The sequence below is a fragment of the Gracilinanus agilis genome, chromosome 3 (genome assembly GCF_016433145.1).
Source record: "Gracilinanus agilis isolate LMUSP501 chromosome 3, AgileGrace, whole genome shotgun sequence".
Lineage (NCBI taxonomy): Eukaryota > Metazoa > Chordata > Mammalia > Didelphimorphia > Didelphidae > Gracilinanus > Gracilinanus agilis.
The window spans coordinates 525212900-525235206 of record NC_058132.1 but is presented as its reverse complement, the minus strand read 5'-3'; the positions used below and the strand labels follow the sequence as shown (position 1 = coordinate 525235206).

The 22307-nt window shown below is 36.2% G+C and overlaps 1 protein-coding gene across 1 annotated transcript in view; it reads left to right on the top strand.

Annotated features, from left to right (window-relative positions):
- The first annotated feature begins 12364 nt into the window (after positions 1-12364).
- TM9SF2 (transmembrane 9 superfamily member 2) overlaps positions 12365-22307 on the top strand; it is an 85891-nt gene continuing 75948 nt past the window's right edge. Inside the window, exon 1 of the mRNA XM_044670549.1 lies at positions 12365-12739. Coding sequence (XP_044526484.1) covers positions 12365-12739 — 375 coding nt within the window. The remainder of the gene's footprint in view (positions 12740-22307) is intronic.

The following is a 22307-nucleotide window of genomic DNA, read 5'->3' as shown; positions in this document are numbered from 1 at the left end:
CAAGAAAACTTCAAATGGGATCCCAAAGAATCAGACATGACTGAAAATGACTGAACAGCAACAAATTCCCAGAATTTAGCACAGTACCTAGTAAATAATAAATGCCTAGTAAATAATAAGTGCCTTATCCTATCTATCTATCTATCTATCTATCTATCTATCTATCTATCTATCTATCTATCTATCTATCTATCTATCTATCTATCTATCGCTATTTATGGATTGGCCATACAGGTAGGAAGAGATTGAGTGGAGAACAGAATTATGAAAACTTTGGAAAGAGAAAATACCTATAGGAGAGGTTTGGAAAAGTGTCAAATGCTATGGAGAGTTAAGGAAGAATGAGGACTGAGAAGAAACCAGATTTGCAAACTAGTAAGTGTGAGAACATCAGTTTCAGCTAAGTGATGAAATTGGAAATCAGACTGCAAGGGGTTGAAAAGTGAGAAGAGAGAAAGTAAAAACAAATTCTTTCTGCAGGTTTTTTTCCCCCTAGGAAGTTGTCTGTAAAAAGAAAGAGAGCCATAGAATGAGCCACAGAATTTTTTTGAATGAGAGAATCTTGCATATATCTATAGGCACCAGAGAATAAGGCGGCAACTTAATAGGAACTGAAAATAGAGAAGGGAAGGAGAGATGCGGGGGAAGTTGCTATAGAAGGCCTGAAAAGAAGACATCCAGGTAACAGAAGGGTTAGCATAGAGAAATGGTCACCCATTCTTCTGAGAATAGAGATTTTTTCTAATTTTTATTTAGAATATTTTTCCATGGTTACATGATTCATGTTCCCCCCCTCCCCCACTTTTTCCTCCCCACTCCCAAAGCCAACAAGCAGTTCCACTGGGTTATACATGTGTCATTGTTCCAAACCTATTTTCATGTTATTCATATTTGCAGTAGAATTATTCTTTAACATCAAAACCCTAATCACATCCCTATCACACAACATGGTTGATCATGTATTTTTCTAATGCATTTCCGGTTCCACAGTTCTTTCTTTGGATGTGGATAGTGTTCCTTCTCAAAAGTTCCTCTGGATTGTCCTGGGTCATTGCATTGCTACTGGTAGAAAAGTCCATTACATTTGATTGTGCCATAATGTATCAGACTGTGTACAATGTTCTCCTGGTTCTGCTCCTTTCACTCTGCATCAATTCCTGGAGGTCATTCCAGTTCACATGGAATTTCCTCCATTTCTTTTTTTCCTTTCAGCACAATAATATTCCATCATTAACATATACCACAATTTATTCAGCCATTCCGCAATCAATGGACAACCCCTTATTTTCCAATTTTTTGCCAACACAAGAGTGCAACTGAATATTTTTTGTACAGTCTTTTTTCCTTATTATCTCTTTGGGGTACAAACCCGGCACTGGTATGGCTGGATCAAAGGGCAGGCATTCATTTAAAGCCCTTTGTGTATAGTTCCAAATTGCCCTCTGGAATGTTTGGACCACTTTACAACTCCACCAGCAATGTATTATTGTCCCAATTATGCCACATTCCCTCCAACATTTTGAGGTAGTACCTCAGAGTTGTTTTAATTTTCATTTCGAGGATATAGGAGATTTCAAGTGGTTTTGAGATGTTAGAATAAAAGTAAAGAGGAAAGAAACTTTGGGAGAATGACTTCCATTTTCTTAGTTTGTATCCCTAGAATTGATTAATAAATACTTTCCTTGATTCCCTAGAATCGATTAATAAATACTTATTGACTGAGATCTGGTGGGAGATTGCTTGTGTACCTATATCCTTGGGGAGAATTAGCAGTGGCAGAATTTGAACCCAGTTCTTCTGGCTCCAGCTCCTTGCTCTTTCTATTATATTTGAACTAACATACAAGCCCATTCAGGGGTTCACTCAAATACAAACTCACTTTTTATAACTAAAAATATAGCTGGACATTTTCTGACAAAAGTTGAATGGTGTTTTAAATGTTTTTCTTTCAAAAATAAGGATAATTAAATTATACTAATTTTATTCTAGAAAAATCTTTAGTTAATTTATTCCCAAATCAAACACTCTCAAAGTACAGTATAAACTAAACCCAATCATCTTCATCAAATAGAATGTGATCACACAGAAGCCTAAGCTTAAACATGTTCAGCTTTTTGGTGGGGAGGGAGGGAGGGAATGGAAGATTTTTATCATATTGCCCCTTCTCCAGTCCCAAGGCGATTTCTAAAATCCATGATATGGGATAGTGCTGGCAAACTGTTTGACCTATGGCTGGGGAAGGGTGGAAATCATTTCCTTTAAGTTTGAAGGCAAAGTCCTTTGAAGAAAGGGAGTGTCATAGTTAAGCAACCAACGGTGGGAGAGAAAGCTTTCTTTCTCCATAGAGAAAGTCCGGGTGGGCTTTCATGTTTTGTTTTTTTACACTCCTACCCCAAACTGAACTCAGGACAGTTTTCCAAGCCGTGAGTCCTCCGCAGAGAGCCCTGCCACATCCAGCTGCTAAACTCTCTTATTTCCTGGAGAGTAATAAATTGGCTAAGCTAGGTTAATAGGTAAAAACAATGAGGAAAAGCCTAACATGAGAGAAGAGAAGAAAAGAAGATTTGTAGAGGCGTGGCTTCTAGGGCCACCGGATCCGGATCCGGAAGTGGTGATTCTCCCCTCCACCCCTACTCCTTCCCCTCATCTAAGTAGGATGACGTGTCAGAGAAAGTCAATGTGGACTTGAGGGGGGGGGGGGCAGGAACTAAGGTCTGGGATTCAGTGGGTGTGTCTTAGTCTGCCCTCTGAGGCGTGAGCCAGCCAATCAGCGCCTGGGGCGTGCGTCAATCACATCTGTTAGATCCTGGGAGTTCCGTGGGTACTCTCTCTAGGAAAAAAAAAAAAAATCCCACTAAATCTCTTCTCCAAGTTTTAGTTGTAGCTCAGAAGGGGCGTGGCAAACGGAATGATTTGCACCAGAGAAGGGGATTCCTTGCAAAGCCAGGGACTCAGCGGATTAAATCTTAATTAATTAAACCAAATAATTTACTAATTAACCAGACTTGTTAAGTAATTAAACCAATTAATTAAAATTAATTAGATTAAGATTAATTAATTGTTTTATTCGGATTTTGAAGCACAAGGTTGTGTGTTTCACTCCAGATAAATTCATTTAACCCTGTTTGGCCTCAAGTTTCCTCATCAGCAAAATGGACTGTATCATAACAACTAGCCTTCACATAGTTCTTTTAAGGGTTGCAAAGCACTTTACGCATTATTATCTCATTTCTTTGCTGAGGTGCCCTCCAGCTCTAGATCTACAATAATATTAAATTTGGACAAAATACATTTAATTTAATTCCGAAAACATTTACTAAGCACCCACTATGTGTTGGACACTGTGCTCTAAGTGCTAGGGATACAAAAGGCAGAAATCATTTCCACTATCCATCAAAGGAGAATTCTTCTGATATCTGTTTACTACCTTCCAATTTAGCTATTTTTATAGGAATATTGTCTTGGTTTCAAATTAGAAAGTAAACTTTAAAAGACATTATTAAATGTTAAAAAAATATTCAATAAAAATATTATTCTGAATTCTTTCCCACCTCTTCCCCAACCATTGTGAAAGCAAGAAATAAGTTATCTATTGCACATGTGAAATAATGCAAACATTTCCATATTAGCCATGTTGTTTTTTAAGAAAGCAAGAAAAATAAGTGAAAACAATTATGCTTCTATCTGCATTCATACTCCATAGATTCTTTCTCTGGAGATAGCATTTTTCATCATAAATTCTTTGGAATTATCTTGAATCATTATATTGATCAGAATAGCTAAGTCATTCACAATGCATCCTTACCATAGTGCTGTACAATGTTCTGCTGATCCTGCTCACTTCACTTTGCATCAGTTCATATGTCTTTCTTGGTTTTTCTGAAACCAACTTGCTTTTGTCATTTTTTAATACTCCATCACAATCATATACCACTACTTGTTCAGCCATTCCCCAATTGATGAGTATCCCCCTCTGTTTCCAATTCCACCACAAAGAAGCTGCTATAAATGTTTTTGTACCTATAACTTCTTTTCTTTTTTCTTTGATGTCCTAGGGATACAGACTGAATAGTGGTATTGCTAGATCAAAGGGTATGCACAATTTAAAGTCCTTTGGGACATACTGGTTCTCCAGAATCAGTTCACAACTTCCCCAACAGTTCATTAGAGTTCCAATTTTCCCGGATTCCTAATAACATTTGTCATTTTCCTTTTCTGTCATATTAGTCAATCTGATAGGTGTGAGCAGTAATTATGAGTTGTCTTCATTTGTATTTCTCTAATCAAGAGGGATTTAGAACATTTTTTCATATAATTATCATTTTGATTTCTTTTCCTGAAAACTGCTTGTTCACATCTTTTGACCATTTATCAATTGAGGAATGATTCATATTTTTACAAATTTGCCTCAGTTCTCTATGTATTTGAGAAAAGCAGCCTTTATTAGAGAAACTTACTATTAAAGACCACTTCTCTTCCCCAGTTTTCTGCTTTCCTTATAATTTTGGCTGCATTGGTTTTATTTGTGCAAAATTTTAAAAATTCAATGTAATAAAAATTATCCATTTTACATCTTGTAGTGCTCTCTATCTCTTGTTTGGTCATTAATTCTTCCCTTATTCATAGATCTGACAAATAAACTTTCCATGTTCCCCTAATTTGCTTATGGTATCATCCTTATGTTTAAATAACGTACTCATTTTGACTTTCTCTTGGTATATGGTGCGAGATGTTGGTCTATGTCTATTCTCTGCCAAATTGTTTTCCAGTTTTTCCAGTAGTTTTTGTCAAATAGTGAATTCTTGTTTCAAAAGCTTGGATCTTTGCATTTATTGAACATTAAATTACCATGATCTTTTACTACTGTGTATTATGTACCTATTCTATTCCACTAATCCACCACTCTGTTTCTTAATCAGTATCAGAATGTTTTGATTATTTCTGCTTTGTAAAATAATTTGAGATCTGGTATTGCTAGGCTACATTCCTTCACAGTTGGTTTTTTTTTTCATTGATTCCCCATGATTTTCTTGACCTTTTGTTCCTCCAAATAAATTTTATTGTTTTTTCTAGCTCTATAAATTTTTTTTGTGTGTAGTTTGGTATGGCACTGAATAAATAAATTAATTTAAGTAGAATTATCATTTTTATTGCATTGGCTTGGCCTACCCATAAATAATCAATAATTTCTCCAATTATTTATATCTGATTTTACTTATGTGGAAAGTGTTTTGTAATTATATTTTTATGGCTTCTGAGTTTGATGTGGCAGGCAAACTCTCAAGTATTTTATATTGTCTATGTTTATTTTAAATGGAAGTTCTCTTTCTGCCTTTTTCTGCTGGACTTTGTTAGCAATATATAGATATGCTGATGATTTCTGTAGGTTTATTTTGTAGCCTACAATTTTAATGAAGTTATTTTCAAGTAATTTTTTTTTAGTTTATTATCTAGGAGTCTCCAAGTATACCATCATATTATCTGCAAATAGTGGTAGTTTTGGTTTTTTTTATTGCCTATTCTAATACTTCTGATTTCTTTTTCTTGGCTTATTACAATATCTAGCATTTCTAGTACAATACTGAATAATAGTGGTAATATTCGATATCCTTGCTTCACCCCTGATCTTATCGGGAAGACATCTTCATTACAGATAATGCTTCCTGATGGTTTTATAGAGATACTATTTATTATTTTTAAGGAAAGCTTCATTTATTCCTATGTTTTCTAGAGATGTTAATAGGAATGAGTATTTATCAAGTTTTTTCTGAATTTATTGAGACAATCATATGATTTTTGTTGGTTTTGTTATTGATATGTTTGATAATGCTTAATAGTTTTCCTAATATTGAAGCAGCCTTGCATTTCTGTGTAAATTTTACTTGGTCATAGTATATTATCTTTGTGATATAGTGAATGTTGGTGCTTATATTTTATTGAAAATGTTTGCAGCAAATATTCATTAGGAAAATGGGTCTATAGTTTTCTTTCTCTATTTTTGCACTTCCTGGTTTAGGTATCAGCACCATATTTATGTCATAAAAGGAATTGATAATATTCCTTCTTTGCCTATTTTTCCAAATAGTTTATATAGCATTGGAATTAATTGTTTTTTAAATGTTTGGTAGAATTCATTTGTGAATCCATCTGGTCCTGGGAATTTTTTTGGTGGGGGGGGCTCATTTATGCCTTCTTCAGTTTCTTTTTCAAAGATTTCAAAGATGGAGTTATTTAAGAATTCTATTTCCTCATCTCTTAATCTGGGCAATTTATATTTTTGTATTTATCCATTTCATATAGAATGTCAGATTTATTGGCATATAACTGGGCAAAATAGCTCCTATGAATTGCTTTAATTTCATCTTCATTGGTGGTAATTCACATATATCATTTTTGATATGGTAATTTGGTTTTCTTTCTTTTTTGAAATAAAATTAATCAAGGTTTATCTGTTATTTTGTTTTATTTTTTTATAAAACTAGCTCATTTTGAAATGGTCCAACCATTTTGGAGAGTAACCTGGAATTATGTCCAAATAATTATAAAAATATATAAATCTTTTGACTCAACAATACTACTATAAACTAGGTTTGTTTTCTAAGGTAATTAGGAGAAAAGGAAAAGAACCTAAATATTCTAAAATATTTATAAGAGCTCTCTTTGTGGTGGCAAAGAACTAGAAATTAAAAGGATGCCAATCAATTAGGGAATGGCTAAACAATTTGTGACATATGATTGTGATGGAAAACTACTGCACTGTAAAGAAATTATGAGCAGGTTAATTTAAAAAGAACATGGAAAGACATACATGAAATTATAAAGAGTACATTAGCAGAACCAAGAGAATATTATATGCAACAACAGGAATATTGTTGGAAAAATAATTTGTGTATGCCCACTACCAGAGAAAGAACTGATAAAAAGAAACAAACAAGACATAGTTTTATATATATGTGTGTATATCAAATGAAGTCTTCTCTCGTGTGAGAAGGAAGATACCTGGAAACTTTAATGCAAGAAACAAATAAAAAATTTTAAAAGATTAAAAAAACCCAACTAGTTCCTGTCTTGTTTATTAGTTCAATGGTTTTCTTACTTTCTATTTTATTAATCTCTCCTTTGATTTTCATGACTTCCAATTGGGTGTATAATTGGGGATTTTTACTATAAATTCTTAATATTCTCTAATTTTATGAGAGTCTTTCACCTTATAACACCATTAAAGGGCAGAACTAGAAGGGATTTTAGCCATGGCCTAGGCAAAAATCTCTCATTTTACAGGTGAAGAAACTGAGCCCTGGAAAAAGTAGTGCCTTGCCTTGGAAAGAAGCAGAAGGACTTGAATCTAGGGTCTTTTGCCCTCAAATGAAGTAGTGCTCTTCCCATTATATTATGAAACTAGCTGTATGATCTCACCTATATTACTTAATTGATCTTTACAAAATGGAGGTAGAAGTCAGCAGGCAAGTTGGGAGTCTTGACAATCAATCAATAAACATTTATTAATACTTACTCTGTGGCAGGCACTGTGCTGCTAAGCCCCAGGCCAGGGATACAAAAGGAGTCAAAACAAAGTCTGTGCCCTTCCCCTCAAAATTTACAATCTGGTGGGGCAGGAAACATATGCAAAGCAAGCCATGTACAGGATAAATAGGAAATAATTAACAGAGAGAAGGAACTAGAATGAAGAGGAATTAAGGAAGGCTTCCAGTAAAAGACAGGATTTAGTTGGCACTTAAAGGAAACCAGGGGGTACTAAGTGGCACTGGGGATAAAGGCCTGGAATCAGGAAGATCTGGGTTTAAATCTGTCCTCAGACACTTTCTAGCTGTGTGACTTCAGGCAAGGCACTTACACCTATTTGCCTAGTCCTTGCCTTTTTGTCTTAGAGTAGTTACTAAGACAGAAAGTAAAGGTTAAAAAAAAAAAGAGAAAGAAACCAGAGAGCTGGGAGTCCTAGCAGAAGAGGGAGAACATTCCAGAACTAAGAACCAACCTGAGAAAATGCCTGGCATAATCTTTATTTTCGAATGGCTTAAAATCTATTAAAGGGGTTAAGGCTGAGAAATAATACTAACCATTATAATACAACCTAGAATGTGTTAAGTACATAGGAAAGTTGATCAACTTGCATTTATTTATTGAGTGTGTCCAACGTGCCAGGCATTGGGCCAAGTCTTGGGCATACAAAGAAAGACAAAAAAATAGTCTCTGCTCTGGAGGAATTCACCATGTGAAGGGAGAAAAAAATGTGAGGAATAACTATGTACAAACAAGTTATATACAAATAGGAAATCATCAGGAGAGGGAAGGCATTATAATTAGGAAATTGACTAAGGCTTCCTTCCTTTAGGATGGTGATGGCAAACCTATGACACGTGTAGCCATTTTCGATGACGCGTGGCCGCATACAGAGAAGTATGGGCCCATGTGCCAAGGATGAAACATTTGCTGTAGTGCAATGTAGACACTGTGTACTATAGATGACAATTCTACCTATATTAATTTACCTATTTTGGTTTATTAAATACAGTTATATATTATAATTATACATTTTGTTATTTAAACTATAAATATCATGAAATTATGTTTTTTTTTTCTCAAAGTTAAACCCCACCTGAGTTATGCTTGGTTTTTTGACAAATTTTGACACACCAAGCTCAAAAGGCTGACCATCACTGCTTTAGGAGTGGGAAACTATTAGATCGAGAGGAGGAGGGAGCATTCCAGGCATGAAAAACAGCCAGAGAAAATGCCAGAAACTGGAGATGGAGAGTTTTTTTCAGAGGGCAGCAAGAAGGTCACCATCATTGGACCAAAGACTTGGGGCAGGCAGAGCCATCAGCATCCCACTGCAGTAGTCCATGCTGGAGGGGATGAGGGACGGGTTCCAGGGATAGAAGTGTGATGGGAGAGAGAAGAGCATCTTTAAGAGATGTTGCAAAGGTGAGATCAACAGGCTGGATACGGGAGGGTGAGAGAGTGAGGAGTCCAGGATGACTCCTAGGTGGTGAGCCTGAGGGATTGGGAAGATGGCAAAACCATCTACAGTCATGAGGAAGTTTGGAAGAGGAGAGAGTTTAGAGGGAAGACCATATCTACCTACCTAGATGGAGATTGTTTGCTTACCTTTTTTTATCGCCTCCTTTGAGGGCTTAAAGCTTTGTTTTTTATTGCTGTTTTAAGTCTGGCAGAGTACCCTACTCTCTGTGAGCATTTACCAAAACTCCAAATAATTGAATTGCATTGACTTTAATCTTGTAGTTTTAAAATCCGTTTATCTTTATCTAGGCAAATTTCCCCTTGAAAACAGGCTAAATGCATGTCAAATTTTGGCTATTCTGGAATAAAGAGATATTGCAATTACTTGAATAGAGAACTAAGGCATAGAGGGAGCTGTCCAAGGTTGACTACTCTTTTGTTTCTTTTTCTTTTTTATTTTATTTTCTTTTTTAATTTTAATTTTTTGTTTCTCTTTCTATAACAAAAAAGTTTTTGCTCTAAGTTTTATTTAAATGGGTGCTATATATTAGCTATTATTATTACTTGCAATGACTCCAAGAAGTTCACTGCCACAAAAACACCTTTTAATAATTAGATTCTCCAGCTATGGACCATAGTGGATAATGCACCAAGACTGCAATGAGGAAGACTTGAGTTTAAGTGTGACCTTAGATACTTAAACTATGTGACCCTGGGGAATTCATTTAACTGTTATTTGTTTCAGTTTCCTCATCAGTAAAATGTGGAGAAATAATGATATTTACCATGCAGGGTTATTTGAAAGACTAAACTTAGCACAGTGTCTGGGCACATAGTAATTCTTTTATTACCATCATTATTATACATGGCTAAAAATCATGGAATAGGACAATCTCTGAAGAACTAAAGGTGTAAATGACCCAAAAAGAAATGGAAAAAACACACAGTAAGAATAGACCATCTTATATTTTGTATACAGAGCTTGTATAATAAGTGTATTCAATTCAATTCAGTTCAATAAGTGTATCATCAGAAAAGGGGTTGGTCACTTACATAGTAAGAATAAAGTATGATAGATGGACATCCTTAGTGCTTTACTGATACTCATAGGTTAAAAAGTCATCAAACGAGGCATCCAGCACCTTGGGTTATTATCTCCTCTATGGAGCAAATATGGGAGGACATGGAAAAGAACTAGAAAGATGTAAAATCACTGAGGCACAGAGGCAAGAGCAGTAGAAAGAAGTAAGAGAGGCTGGATTTGAAACCAGTTTCTACTGCTTGCAATCTGTATGTCCTTGGACAAATTATTTTGTCTTTCTTTATCTGCAAAATCATATGGTTGGTCTAAAAACACCAAAACATTGCCAGTAGCTCCTGAACTACCTCTAAGATAAAGTGAGAATTCTTCTGGTATTCAAAGTCCTTCACAATCTGACTCCAGCCAGCCTTTCAAGGCTTATTACACTGGACTCTTCTTCATGAATTCCGCATTCCAAACACAATGGCTTACCTGCTATTTCACATACAAAGCATTCTTTTACATGGGTTGTTCTCATCCCTGGAATGCACCATCTGCATCATTTCTGCCTACTCCTTAAAGTTCAGTTCAAATGCCACTGGGCAAGAATATTTTTCTTGAACCCCGCCCCCCCCCCATCCCAGCTGCTATTCCTGACCCATTCTTTCCTCCCCATTTTGGTGTGTTTATTATTTGTTATATTATTGTATATAATGTATTTATATATTCACATAATGTATATATAGTTATACATTATATGTGTATTTATATATTTACATAATTTATATTATAGACATATTTATATATTTACACAATTTATATATAATTATAGTATATTATACATATGTTTATATGTAAAATATATTTTTTGTATTTACTTATGTGTACATGTTTTCTTGTTTCTCCTTATAGGATTTTAGTGTCTTGAGGGCATTATTTTTTCTTTGTTTTCCATAGTACCTGGCACATAGTAGGGGACTACTAAATGCTTGCTGATTGAATGAATAATTGGACTAGACAACCTCTAAAGTTTTTTCCTAATTCTTAAGCCTAGAATTTTAAACAGGGAACGGGCTGTCACATGCATGGTTGAAGAAAGTAACCCTATCAATGAGATCACAGATATTTGGAACTGTTAAGTTTGACAAAGCACTTTCTCTACCATAAAACTCAAAGCCTGGGAATGCTTTAATGGTTATCCATTTTTTATAGAGGAGGACACTAACTCATTTGGTTAGCAAACGGGCAATTTGAGGACACTGCCCATATTTCCTGAAATAGCTAGGTGGCCCAAGACTCACAATCTCTTCCTATTATAACTTTAGAAGTTACATTGATTTCCCTCAAACTTAAAAAAAAAATTTATTAAGAAGTGGTCAAGAAGACCTGAAGACAAAAATAAACTCATATAGACTTATGGGATCTTGGGCCACTTCACCTGGAATCATTTTACCTCTATCTAACACAGTCTCTTCAACTCTAAAATGGGGATAATAACATGGGGGGGGGTGCGCAAAGATTTATCTTCTTGAGTTCAAATTTGACCTCAGGCACTTACTAGCTGTATGACCTCTGTCTCTTAAACCTGTTTGCTTAAGTTTCCTCATCTGTAAAATGGGGACACGCTGGAGATGAAATGGCAAACAGTTCTGGTGTCCCTGCCCCAAATTGAGTTAGGAAGAGTGTGACACAACTGAACAGTGACAAAAATGGCATCTACCTTCTCCTGGTTGTCTTTTATGGGGACCAAATGAGATAATAATTGTAATTAATCCATGGTAGGTGGTTAATAAATGCTTGCCCTCTACCTCCCACTCCTAATCAGCCTAATTTTTTCTTTTTCTTTTAAAAGCCCCTCAGCTTCTGTCTTAGAGTCGAGATAGGCAGAAGAGTAGTAAGGGGGTAGGTAATTGGGGTTAAGTGACTTGTCTAGGTTCACACAGCTAGGAAGTATTTGTGCTCAAATTTGAACCCAGGACCTGCTGTCTCCAGACCAGGTTCTCAATCATCTGAGTCACCTAGCTGCTCCCATGTCCATATGCTAAGGAATCAAAAGTCCATAGGTTTTAAATGCGTTATTCTGAATAACAGGCTTCATTAAGGGGCCAAAGGGGTCGGACACAGAAAAGGAAGTGAATCCTTAACGTACACTAAGGCGATCTCTCGATGTAGCAGATACTTCGTCTATATTCCCCTCTTTTTACAGGTTATCCTCCGCCTGCCGTGTTTTCCTTGCAGCTCCCTTCTCCCACGGGTCTAAAGAAAACCGGGAACCTGGATTTTTCTCTGTACACACTCTCCCGGAAACTCTTATGAGGCTCCGGGACAGTTGCCTACTGGGCCTGCGCAGTCAAGTTGCGCATGCTCCGTCGTAGCCTGGTTCGGTTTCTGTTGCGGAGGTGGACGTATCTTCTAGTGTTACCGGAATTGGCCGTCGGCGACCCGCCCTCCTGTTCGGCAGCCACCGCCGCCTCCTGCTACGCCGCTACTCCGTGTTTCGCCCCCGGGCCTTCCCGGTCCCTCCTTCCCTGCCTCCCAGCTGGCCTTTCTCCCGCGGTCGTCGGTCCACACGCCGTCATGAGTCTGGGGCCCCGGCCGTCGTCTTTCTCTCGGTGGCGGTGGCTGCTGCTGTCCCTGCTGCTGGGGGCCACCCCCGGCCCAGGCAGCGCCTTCTACCTGCCGGGTCTGGCGCCGGTCAACTTCTGTGAGGAGAGAAAGGAGAGCCCCGAGTGCAAGGTGGGCGAGGGGGGTGGTATTGGCGGAGGCCGAGGGCTGGCTCGGGACGAATGGGGAGGGCTGGGCCGAGGCTGGGAGTTGAGCGGCGGCCCGTCCAGGCCCCAGGCCTCCTAGGGTGCAGGGCCTGACCCTGGGTATCTTCGAGCTAGCGATGTCACCCAGTGCGGCCTCCCTCTTACGCACTCCTGAGTTCAACTTCAAAAGTCTTAAGACCTTTGGGGTCCATAGCATAAGGGAGTCACCTGGACAGCACCGTATTAAGCGCCTGTGGGAGGGAGAGAAGGAAGGAAAATAGGGAAGGAGAGAAGGAAGGAAGATACAGGTAGGCATCCTACCAAGTCCTCATAGAGCACATCACTTACTTTTAGACTGTAGCAATTCATCCTCGTTAATAGTAATGACTAGAATAACAACAAATAGCTAGCACGTATATAGCTTTTATTATATGCCAAGTAGGGCAACAAGTTGCTTCAATGGATAGAGTGTTGGGCCTGGAGTCAGGAGCATCTAGGTTTAGATTCGGCCTCAGACAATTAGCTGTGTGATCCTGGGCAAGGCACTTAACCTTGTTTGCTTCAGGTTCCTCATCTGCAAAATGGGGACATGTTGGAGAAGGAGATGGCAAACCACTTAGTATCTTTGCCAAGAAAATCCCAAATGGAGGGAAGGGGAGTGGTTATGAAGAGTTCGACCCATTTGAACAATGTGCCAAGTATTTTGCAAATATTTGATTCTCAACACAACCCTAGGAAGTAGGTACTATATTCTCTATTTTTACAGTTGAGGAAACTGAGGTGAGCAATGTGAACCATTTCCCAGTATGAGTCACACAGAGTTACACAGTGTCTGACGCTGCATTTGAACTCAGATCTTCCTGGCTCAGTGCTCTGTCTACTGTATCACCTACTTGTTTTAAGAACTTGTAGGGCAAATAAAGGGCAGAAAGGTTCTTAAACCTTATTTGGGGGTGGGAAGCAATGGACCCTTTTGGCAGTCAGGTGAAACCTGTAGACCTCAATCCCTCCCCCATTTAGTGTTTTTAAATGCATAAAATAAAGCACATAGGATTACAAACAAAATCAATTATATTGAATATTTTAAAAAAGTTTATAGTCCCTAACTTGTAAGGTTGGCATTAGAAGTCACACACAATTCAATTTAATTCAAGAGACATTTATTAAGGAACTACTATATGCAAAAATTGTTGCCCTAGCATAAATGTCTTAGCCCTGGACAATCACTTCATAATAAGCATCATATCTCTTATTTATAGATGGTATACCTAGGAGTGCACAAAATTCATACTACTATTACTCTTGCCAATGAAAAACCTTTACTAAGTAATGTGGTGTTTTTTCCAACTATAACTTCCTCCTGGGAGGAAGGTTATATACTTTTCCCAACTGTTTCTTTTTTCCAATTGAGATATTTGTAAAGAAAGGCAGAAAAGAATCAAGTGGTTGTTGAAGTGCTAAGAACTTTCTAGGACTGTTCTTTTTTTGTTTGTTTGTTTTTTCTTTTTTAAACCCTTACCTTCCCTATTGACTCTAAGGCACAAGAGTGGTAAGGGCTAGGCAATGGGAGTCAAATGATTTGCCCAGGGTCACACAGCTAGGAAGTGCCTGAGGTCAGATTTGAACCTAGGACCTCTAGGCTGGGCTCTTAATCCACTGAGTCACCCAGCTGCGTCCTCTAGGGCCATTCTTAAAAACTGATTAAACTATTTTGTTTTACTAGTAGTGAAGGAAGATGTAATATATATGTTCCGCCAGTTATTAAAGGACATTTAAAAGGAGTACATCATAATATGAGTCAGCTAGGTGGCACAGTGGATGGAGCACCTGACCTGAAATTAGGAAGACCCGAGTTCAAATTTAGCATCAGACATTTAATTAGCTTGTATAACCCTGGGCAAGCAACTTAACCCCTTTTGCCTCAGTTCCTTACTTGTAAAACCTGAGCTGGAGAAGGAAATGGCAGATCACTCTATTATCTTTGCCAGGGAAGCCCCAAATGGAGTCTTGAGCTGAGCAGCAAAAACAACGTTATAACATTTAATATTGTACAAGATGTTACACTTTACAATTGGGCCTGTGGTTCACAGTCTTCCCCTTAATAGCTTCAAAAGTCAAATTGATTTTCCTCAAAATTTTAACTCTATTAACGAGATTTTAAAGCATGATCGAAATAACATTTATTTAAACTGTTAGTCTATGTTATAACAACAAATATCATGCTTGTTCTTTTTGTTATATAAAAGGTATTTCCTCTCATATTTGTTAGCTTTCTGATTGAAACCAGGGTAGTGTATATCTAGATTAGTTAGAAAACTTCAAATATTTCTATAGACGGAAGGTTTATTTAAGTTTGATTAAGTAATGTGATTTTTATACTAGGGTTGCCTAGCCAGAATGGAAGTCCTGATATCAACCGAAGTAGAAGATAGAGACCATTGCTTAAGTATTTAGAGTAATCAGTTCTTAAACTTTAATCTAGATGATTAGATAATAAACAAGAAATTCTTTAATGTGACATTAGCAGTTAGCTTGTCAGTAAGGTGGTTTTGAATTCTCTTTCAAAAGTAACTTTCGAGTCAACTCAAGAAATATTTCATGGAGATCTAATATAGGTTTAGATGGATAGAAAACAGGTTAGAGGGGAATAGTGCTCTGAAATCCCTCTTTTAGTCATCTGAATTACATCTAGTATAATGTTTGAGTAGAAAAGTCAATTTTTTAAAAAATCAGTTTTTAAAAAGTAGAGAATAACTCATGTAATTCTCTTTGTTGCTTCTTCCCTAAGCCCTCTGGCTTTGTCAAATTCAGAGTTACCTTTATTGTGAGGAGAGCCTATAAATAGCAAGTCAGTTTTGATTATATTAGTTCAGTGATCCGTTAATATGAACAAGTCCATATTTGAAAAGGAGTATCAAGTCTCATGACCAGTCATAAGTAATTTAAGCAGCTGAAAGAACATGCCTTAAAAATTTAGAAATGAGTAATGTAAAATTAGAAAGGAATTTTTTCAAAAGATGGCATCATAGTTACTGCCTTAAGCATGGAATCATGTACAGGAAGAAGTGGATTCTGTTACTTCTTTCACTGACTTTAGACGCCTTATTTGAAACTTTCTTTTAACATTTAATTTTTATCTTTTTTTCTTAATTACGTACACAAAAATTGTTAATGTTCATTTAAAATTTTTTGAGTTCCATGTTCTTTTTGATACTTTCTATATCTATAAAATGAGAGTAATAGTATATACCTATCATTCTACTAGAATATGATGATGCTTAATATTTGCGAGATAATTTGCTTTAATGGGAAGATAAAATACATATACAAGTCTTTTGGTGTTAAAATTTTTTTATGTTGAGATGAAAGAGGAAGATCTGTAGCATTGCTTTATTGTTTATATAAACTTATTTTTGTGTGTCTTGTTTATTGGTAATATATTGTAACTGTGTTTGAGATGATTCTATTTCTCAGTGCTATTCTCTTTTTTCTCATTTTTTTCTTTTTTTTTTAAGACCAAACCTTTCATCTTAGAATCAATATTGTATATTGGTTCCAAGGTAGAAGAGCAGTAAAGGCTAGGCAACTGGGGTTAATCTCATTAGTTTTCTGCATTTTGCCTTTTTCTTCATTTTCTATAATCACAGTAAGCTAGGTAGACATAAGTATAGCTGTAGTATCCCTTTTATGTTTATATATCCATCTTAGTTTTTCAGATCAAAAAGATATTTTATGTTGGCTAATCCTAGGAGTAGGGTAGAAGTGAATTGGATTTGCCATTCATTCTGTCTGTGAAGTACTATTATGCCAATTTGTTATACAGAAATTCAAACTGTACAAAATTTAATTATTTCATATTTGTAAAGATTGTAAAGAACTGCTGAGTATTAAATAAAATATTGAGAATATGCAAATTAGTGAAATCTAGGAGGTTAGTTTCCTAAAAATTAACAGTATTTTTTAATGTCTTTTTCAACAGTAGAACTTAGAACAAGTAACAAAATTAACACTACAAAATATTTGCCAGATTTTCAACTTATTTGAAGTGTATATCATGTATTCTTAGATAAGGAACAGGGACTTCTTTTGTATTTATATGAGTGGCCAAGTATGCACTCTTGTGGTTTCTTAGAACTAGGAATAAATGTTTTACATAAATTATATAGTAAAGAGTGCAAGTAGATACATGCCTACCTTATGAAAACTTTAAAATCTAAAGTGTTCAAAAAGAATTTTCATTTTTGTTTCTTGCTTGTAGATAGTTCGCTCAAAAACTTTTTACAAATTGTATTCATCGATATAAATATTTCAGGGGAATAAATATATAAATGTATTTAATTTAGATACCTTTCAATATGGAGCAAAAATGATGAATACAACAATATTGCCACGACAAGTTTGAAGATTTAAAGGATTTTTTTATTCTCTAGTTCAGCTTTGGTATCCTTTCAGATTTTGCTAGAATAATTTTGAGTAAAAAAAAAATTCCATTATTAACACTTAGTTGTCATTTATTTAGTTGACCAAGAGCTTCAATTCCTTGCTTCTTTAATGGAATAATTGTATGTGTTTTTGGCAGTGCCCCAAATCTGACACTGTCAATAACAGTACTAGACATTTATAAATCAGTTACAGCAATCCTATGAGTTAATACAAAGTACAATGTTATTAATATCCCTGTTTTACAGGTGAGAAAACTATGACCTAAACAAGTTAAATGATCTGTCTTTGATCATACTGATATTACATGGCATAATTAGTCTTCACATCCAGATTTTCCAAGTCCAGTGCTCTTTCTAGCATTCTTGTATTTCTCTTGGATGTGATTACTTCAGGCATAGTGTATCAAATTATATTTCAGAAGTTACTGTTTCAAAATGAGGAGAGCTGAGATCAAAGGTGTCACTTTAAAGTTAATATTTTTAATAAAATAGTCCCTACTCCCCCTTCCCCCTTTTGTGTAGAGGATCTGTTAGGGCTAGAGATTTGTGGGAAAAATTTAAGAAAGATGATAGGAAGTCACTAAGAATTTCCTTCCTCTGGATTCTTTGGCTAGTGACAAAGTTCTATAAAAAACCTCTACAACCTCATCCAAAGTAACACTCATATAACATACCTATCCCTTCATCCCTAGAGTCTTCACTACCTGCACTGATAAGTGTGTCTTCTGAATCTTTTCTGCTTTGTCCACCTCAACCTGGAAACCTTTGTCTCTGTTTTCCTATTCCTTGCTTGATTCACCATTACCTCTCACTAATCATCCAGTTGTTCATGAATAGTTGTCTCTTAGAAATAGATATCCTACTTGTCTCTTCCTAATCCTGTCTCTTTTTTTTCTTCCCCCTTTCTTTTTAAATATTTATTTTCTTTTCAATCAAGTGTTTATTTTTCTCCCCTCACCTTGCAAAAAAGGGGCAGAAAACACATTATAATAAATATGCATTATCAAGGCAAATAAATTGCTGCATTTGATTGTCCAAAATTGACTTCTCTGTTGGGAGGTCAATTTCAGTGATTCATGATTGATCTTCTATAATCATGATGGATCATTGCATTGATCTTCTTAAGGCTTTCAAAGGTGTCCTTTTGATTTTCTTTCTGTTCTGCTCACTGCAAACTGCATCATTTCATATAATCTTCCCAGATTTCTCTGAAAACCATCCTTTTTGTTATTTAGTGTGGTAGTCCATTACATTTATATAGTATAATTTGTTTAATCATTCTCTTTGATAGGCACTCCCTTAGTTTCCAGATTTTTGCCACCGCAAAAAGAGATGTTGTAAATATTTTTGTTCATGAATTTTTTTCCTCTTTTTTTGATCTCTTTGGGGATATTGACCTAGCAGTAATATTGCTGAGTCAGAGGGTATGTATATATACAACTTAATTTTTTTGAAATAGTTTTCTGATCACTATCAAATTACATTCCACAATTAGTGCTTGTTTTCCTGCAGCCCCTCCAACATTTATCATTTTCCTCTTTTGTTATTGTTGCTAATCTGATGGGTATGAATAATTTAAATTAAAAAAATTAAAATTAAAATAAAAAAATAAAGGTGCCATAATTTAAATTTCTGTAATAGTGTTCTGAAGCATTTTTTTAATGTAGCTATTAGTACATTCATATTTCCTTTAAAAATGTGTTTGTGCTTGATCACAATAAGACAGTGGCTCCTAGTCTAAATTTTAATCAGTTCCTTTGATATTTGGGAAATGAGACCTTGATCAGAGAAATATGTTGTGAAAATTTTTCATAATTAATTTTAGCTGCTTTATGTAGAAACTTAAATTTAATGTAATAAAAATTGTATTATCTTCTGGGATCCTTTTTCTTTTATATTTAGTCATAAACTCTTTCCTTTCCAATTGATCTGAAAGGATACTTCCTTGTTCCTCTAATTTGTTTGCTAAAACACATTTTCTAATCTAAGCCATTCCAGCCTTGGTTTCATTTAATTATTTTTTACCTCATAAGAGTACTAAGTCCCAAAAATTAAATATCAGGGAAAAGTCTATCAATTTAGACAAGTACTTATTCTGACATGGTAGGGTTTGAACCAGAGATTTTTTCAACTATTTATGTAATGAGGGAGTTAGACTAAATCTCTAAGGCCCTCTCCAATTCTAAAATATCTCATGGACATCCATCTCTATTTCCTATATTCTCCTTCTGGAATTTTAGATTATTTCCAAAGTAGGACTTCTTCTCTTCCCCAATTATTCCTTCTTTCTACTATATCTAGTAATCTAAACAGATATTACTACCAGGTTCTAATAGTCCAAACAAGTGATGAAAAATTCAAATGGAAATGGGATCACTAAACCATTCTGATGAGTATCAACTTAGAATACCACATATTGTTGTATTATTATTTATTGTATTAGGCATTTTTATTTCCCAATAATATTTTAATCTGATTTGGGAGGTATTTGGTAGCATTGCAGGCCTATGCAGGCAGGACTGTTTGACCCTTCTGGTCTAAACCTTTTGACATAACCACAGACTGCTTAAAAAAAATTTTTTTTTAACCCTTACCTTCTGTCTTAGAATCAATATCCATTCTAAGACTGAAGAGTGGTAAGGATTAGGCATTTGGGGTTAAGTGACTTGCCCAGGGTCACATAATTAGCTAGGAAGTATCTGAGGCCAAATTTCCATCTTTAAGCCTGGTTTTATATACAAAAAGGCCTGTTTGCATAAAAGCTAAGTCTGTGAGAGACTTTTGCAGCTTTGCCTTATTTTCATTACATTGTGTCTAATCAGTCATCTGCTTCTTTTAGCTGGAATTGTTCATCAAAACATCCATTTCTTGCCTGCTACCTTGGAGTCTCAAAAAGTAGGAAGAAAAATTAAGGGAGGAAGGAAAAATGAGAGAAAAACAACAACAAAAAATAATGTTGGTTAAGTAGGTATGAAAAAGAACAATGTAGACAGGGAAATTCAGTAGATTATAGTCCAGGAGCCCTGCATGTAATAAAACAAACTGACCAGATTTGAGGTTAGATATAGGATAAAGCAGAATAGGAAGTAAGATTATAGATGGGAGAAAAAAAAGGGAGAGTATAGACCTTTAAAAATAAGCTAGTAGGGGGCAGCTGGGTTGCTCATTGGATTGAGACCTAGGCCTAGAGACAGGAGGTCCTAGGTTCAAATCTGGCCTCAGACACTTCTCAGCTGTGTGACCCTGGGCAAGTCACTTGACCCCCATTTCCTAGCTCTTACCACTTTTCTGCTTTACACAGTATTGACTCCAAGACAGAAGGTAAGGGTTTTAAGGGGAAAAAAAATAAGCTATAAAATCATATATGATGTAATTAAATTTCTCTCTACTCCCACCCTCAGTATTAAAAATTCTTAGAGAATAGCCTGATCATGCTTTGTATTTTATTTAGAAGTTTCAGATGAAAGGAAAGTTTCCTTAAAATGTTTAAGAGAGGAATAAATTATAGAACTTGTGGTCTTTGAGAGAAGTATCTTTGCTTTTCTATCTACTACTTAGTGAAATGCTTGGCACATAATAAGTACTCATTAAATATTTTTCCATTCATTTATGTCTGTAATGTCTTAGGATCTTATCTGTGATTATTTTGGGATATAACAATTTTAGAATTTGAAAAGAATCTGTTATGGATGAGGATACAAGTCCTTCAAGGAGAAATGACTTCCCTAAGATTAAACAGCAAGTAAATGATAGAACTAGGACAGTGGTTCCCAAACTTTTTTGGCCTACCGTCCCCTTTCCAGAAAAAATATTACTTAGCCCCCTGGAAATTAATTTTTAAAAAATTTTAATAGCAATTAGTAGGAAAGATAAATGCACCTGTGGCCATCACCACTCTCCTGGATTGCTGCAGCACCCACCAGGGGGCGGTAGCGCCCACTTTGAGAATCACTGAACTAGGACTTAAACTTAGATACTCTTGATACCAATGGCGCTTTTTTTTTTTTTAATTACACGCAAGATAGATCTAATTGATTTTTTTTTAAACCCTTAACTTCTGTGTATTGGCTTCTAGGTGGAAGAGTGATAAGGGTGGGTAATGGGGTTCAAGTGACTTGCCCAGGGTCACACAGCTGGGAAGTGTCTGAGGCCGGATTTGAACCTAGGACCTCCCGTCTCTAGGCCTGGCTCTCAATCCACTGAGCTACCTAGCTGCCCCCAGATCTAATTGATTTTTTTTTAACATTTATTAATATTCATTTTTAACATGGTTACATGATTCATGCTCCACCTTTCCCCTTCAACCCACGCCCCCCCCCCCCCCCCACCCTTGGCCGATGCGCGTTTCCACTAGTTTTGTCATGTGTCCTTGAACAAGACCAATTTCCAAATTGTTGGTAGTTGCATTGGTGTGGTAGTTTCGAGTCTACACCCTCAGTCATGTCCACCCCGACCCATGCGTTCAAGCAGTTATTTTTCTTATATGTTTCCTCTCCTGCAGTCCTTCCTCTGAATGTGGGTAGTTTTCTTTACCATAAATCCCTCAGAATTGTCCTGGGTCATTGCATTGCTGCTGGTACAGAGGTCCATTACATTCAATTTTACCACAGTATATCAGTCTCTGTGTATAGAGTTCTTCTGGCTCTGCTCCTTTCGCTCTGCATCAGTTCCCGGAGGTCTCTCCAGTTCGCCTGGAACTTCTCCAGTTTATTATTCCTTTTAGCACAATAGTATTCCATCACCCGCATATACCACAGTTTGTTCAGCCATTCCCCAATTGAAGGACATTCCCTCCTTTTCCAATTTGTTGCCACCACAAAAAGCGCAGCTATGAATATTTTCGTACAAGTCTGTTTATCTATGATCTCTTTGGGGTACAAACCCAACAATGGTATGGCTGGATCAAAGGGCAGGCATTCTTTTATAGCCCTTTGAGCGTGATTCCAAATTGCCAGCCAGAATGGCTGGATCAGTTCACAGCTCCACCAGCAATGCATTAATGTCCCAATTTTGCCACATCCCCTCCAGCATTCATTACTCTCCCCTTCTTTCATTTTAGCCAATCTGCTAGGTGTGACGTGATACCTCAGAGTTGTTTTGATTTGCATTTCT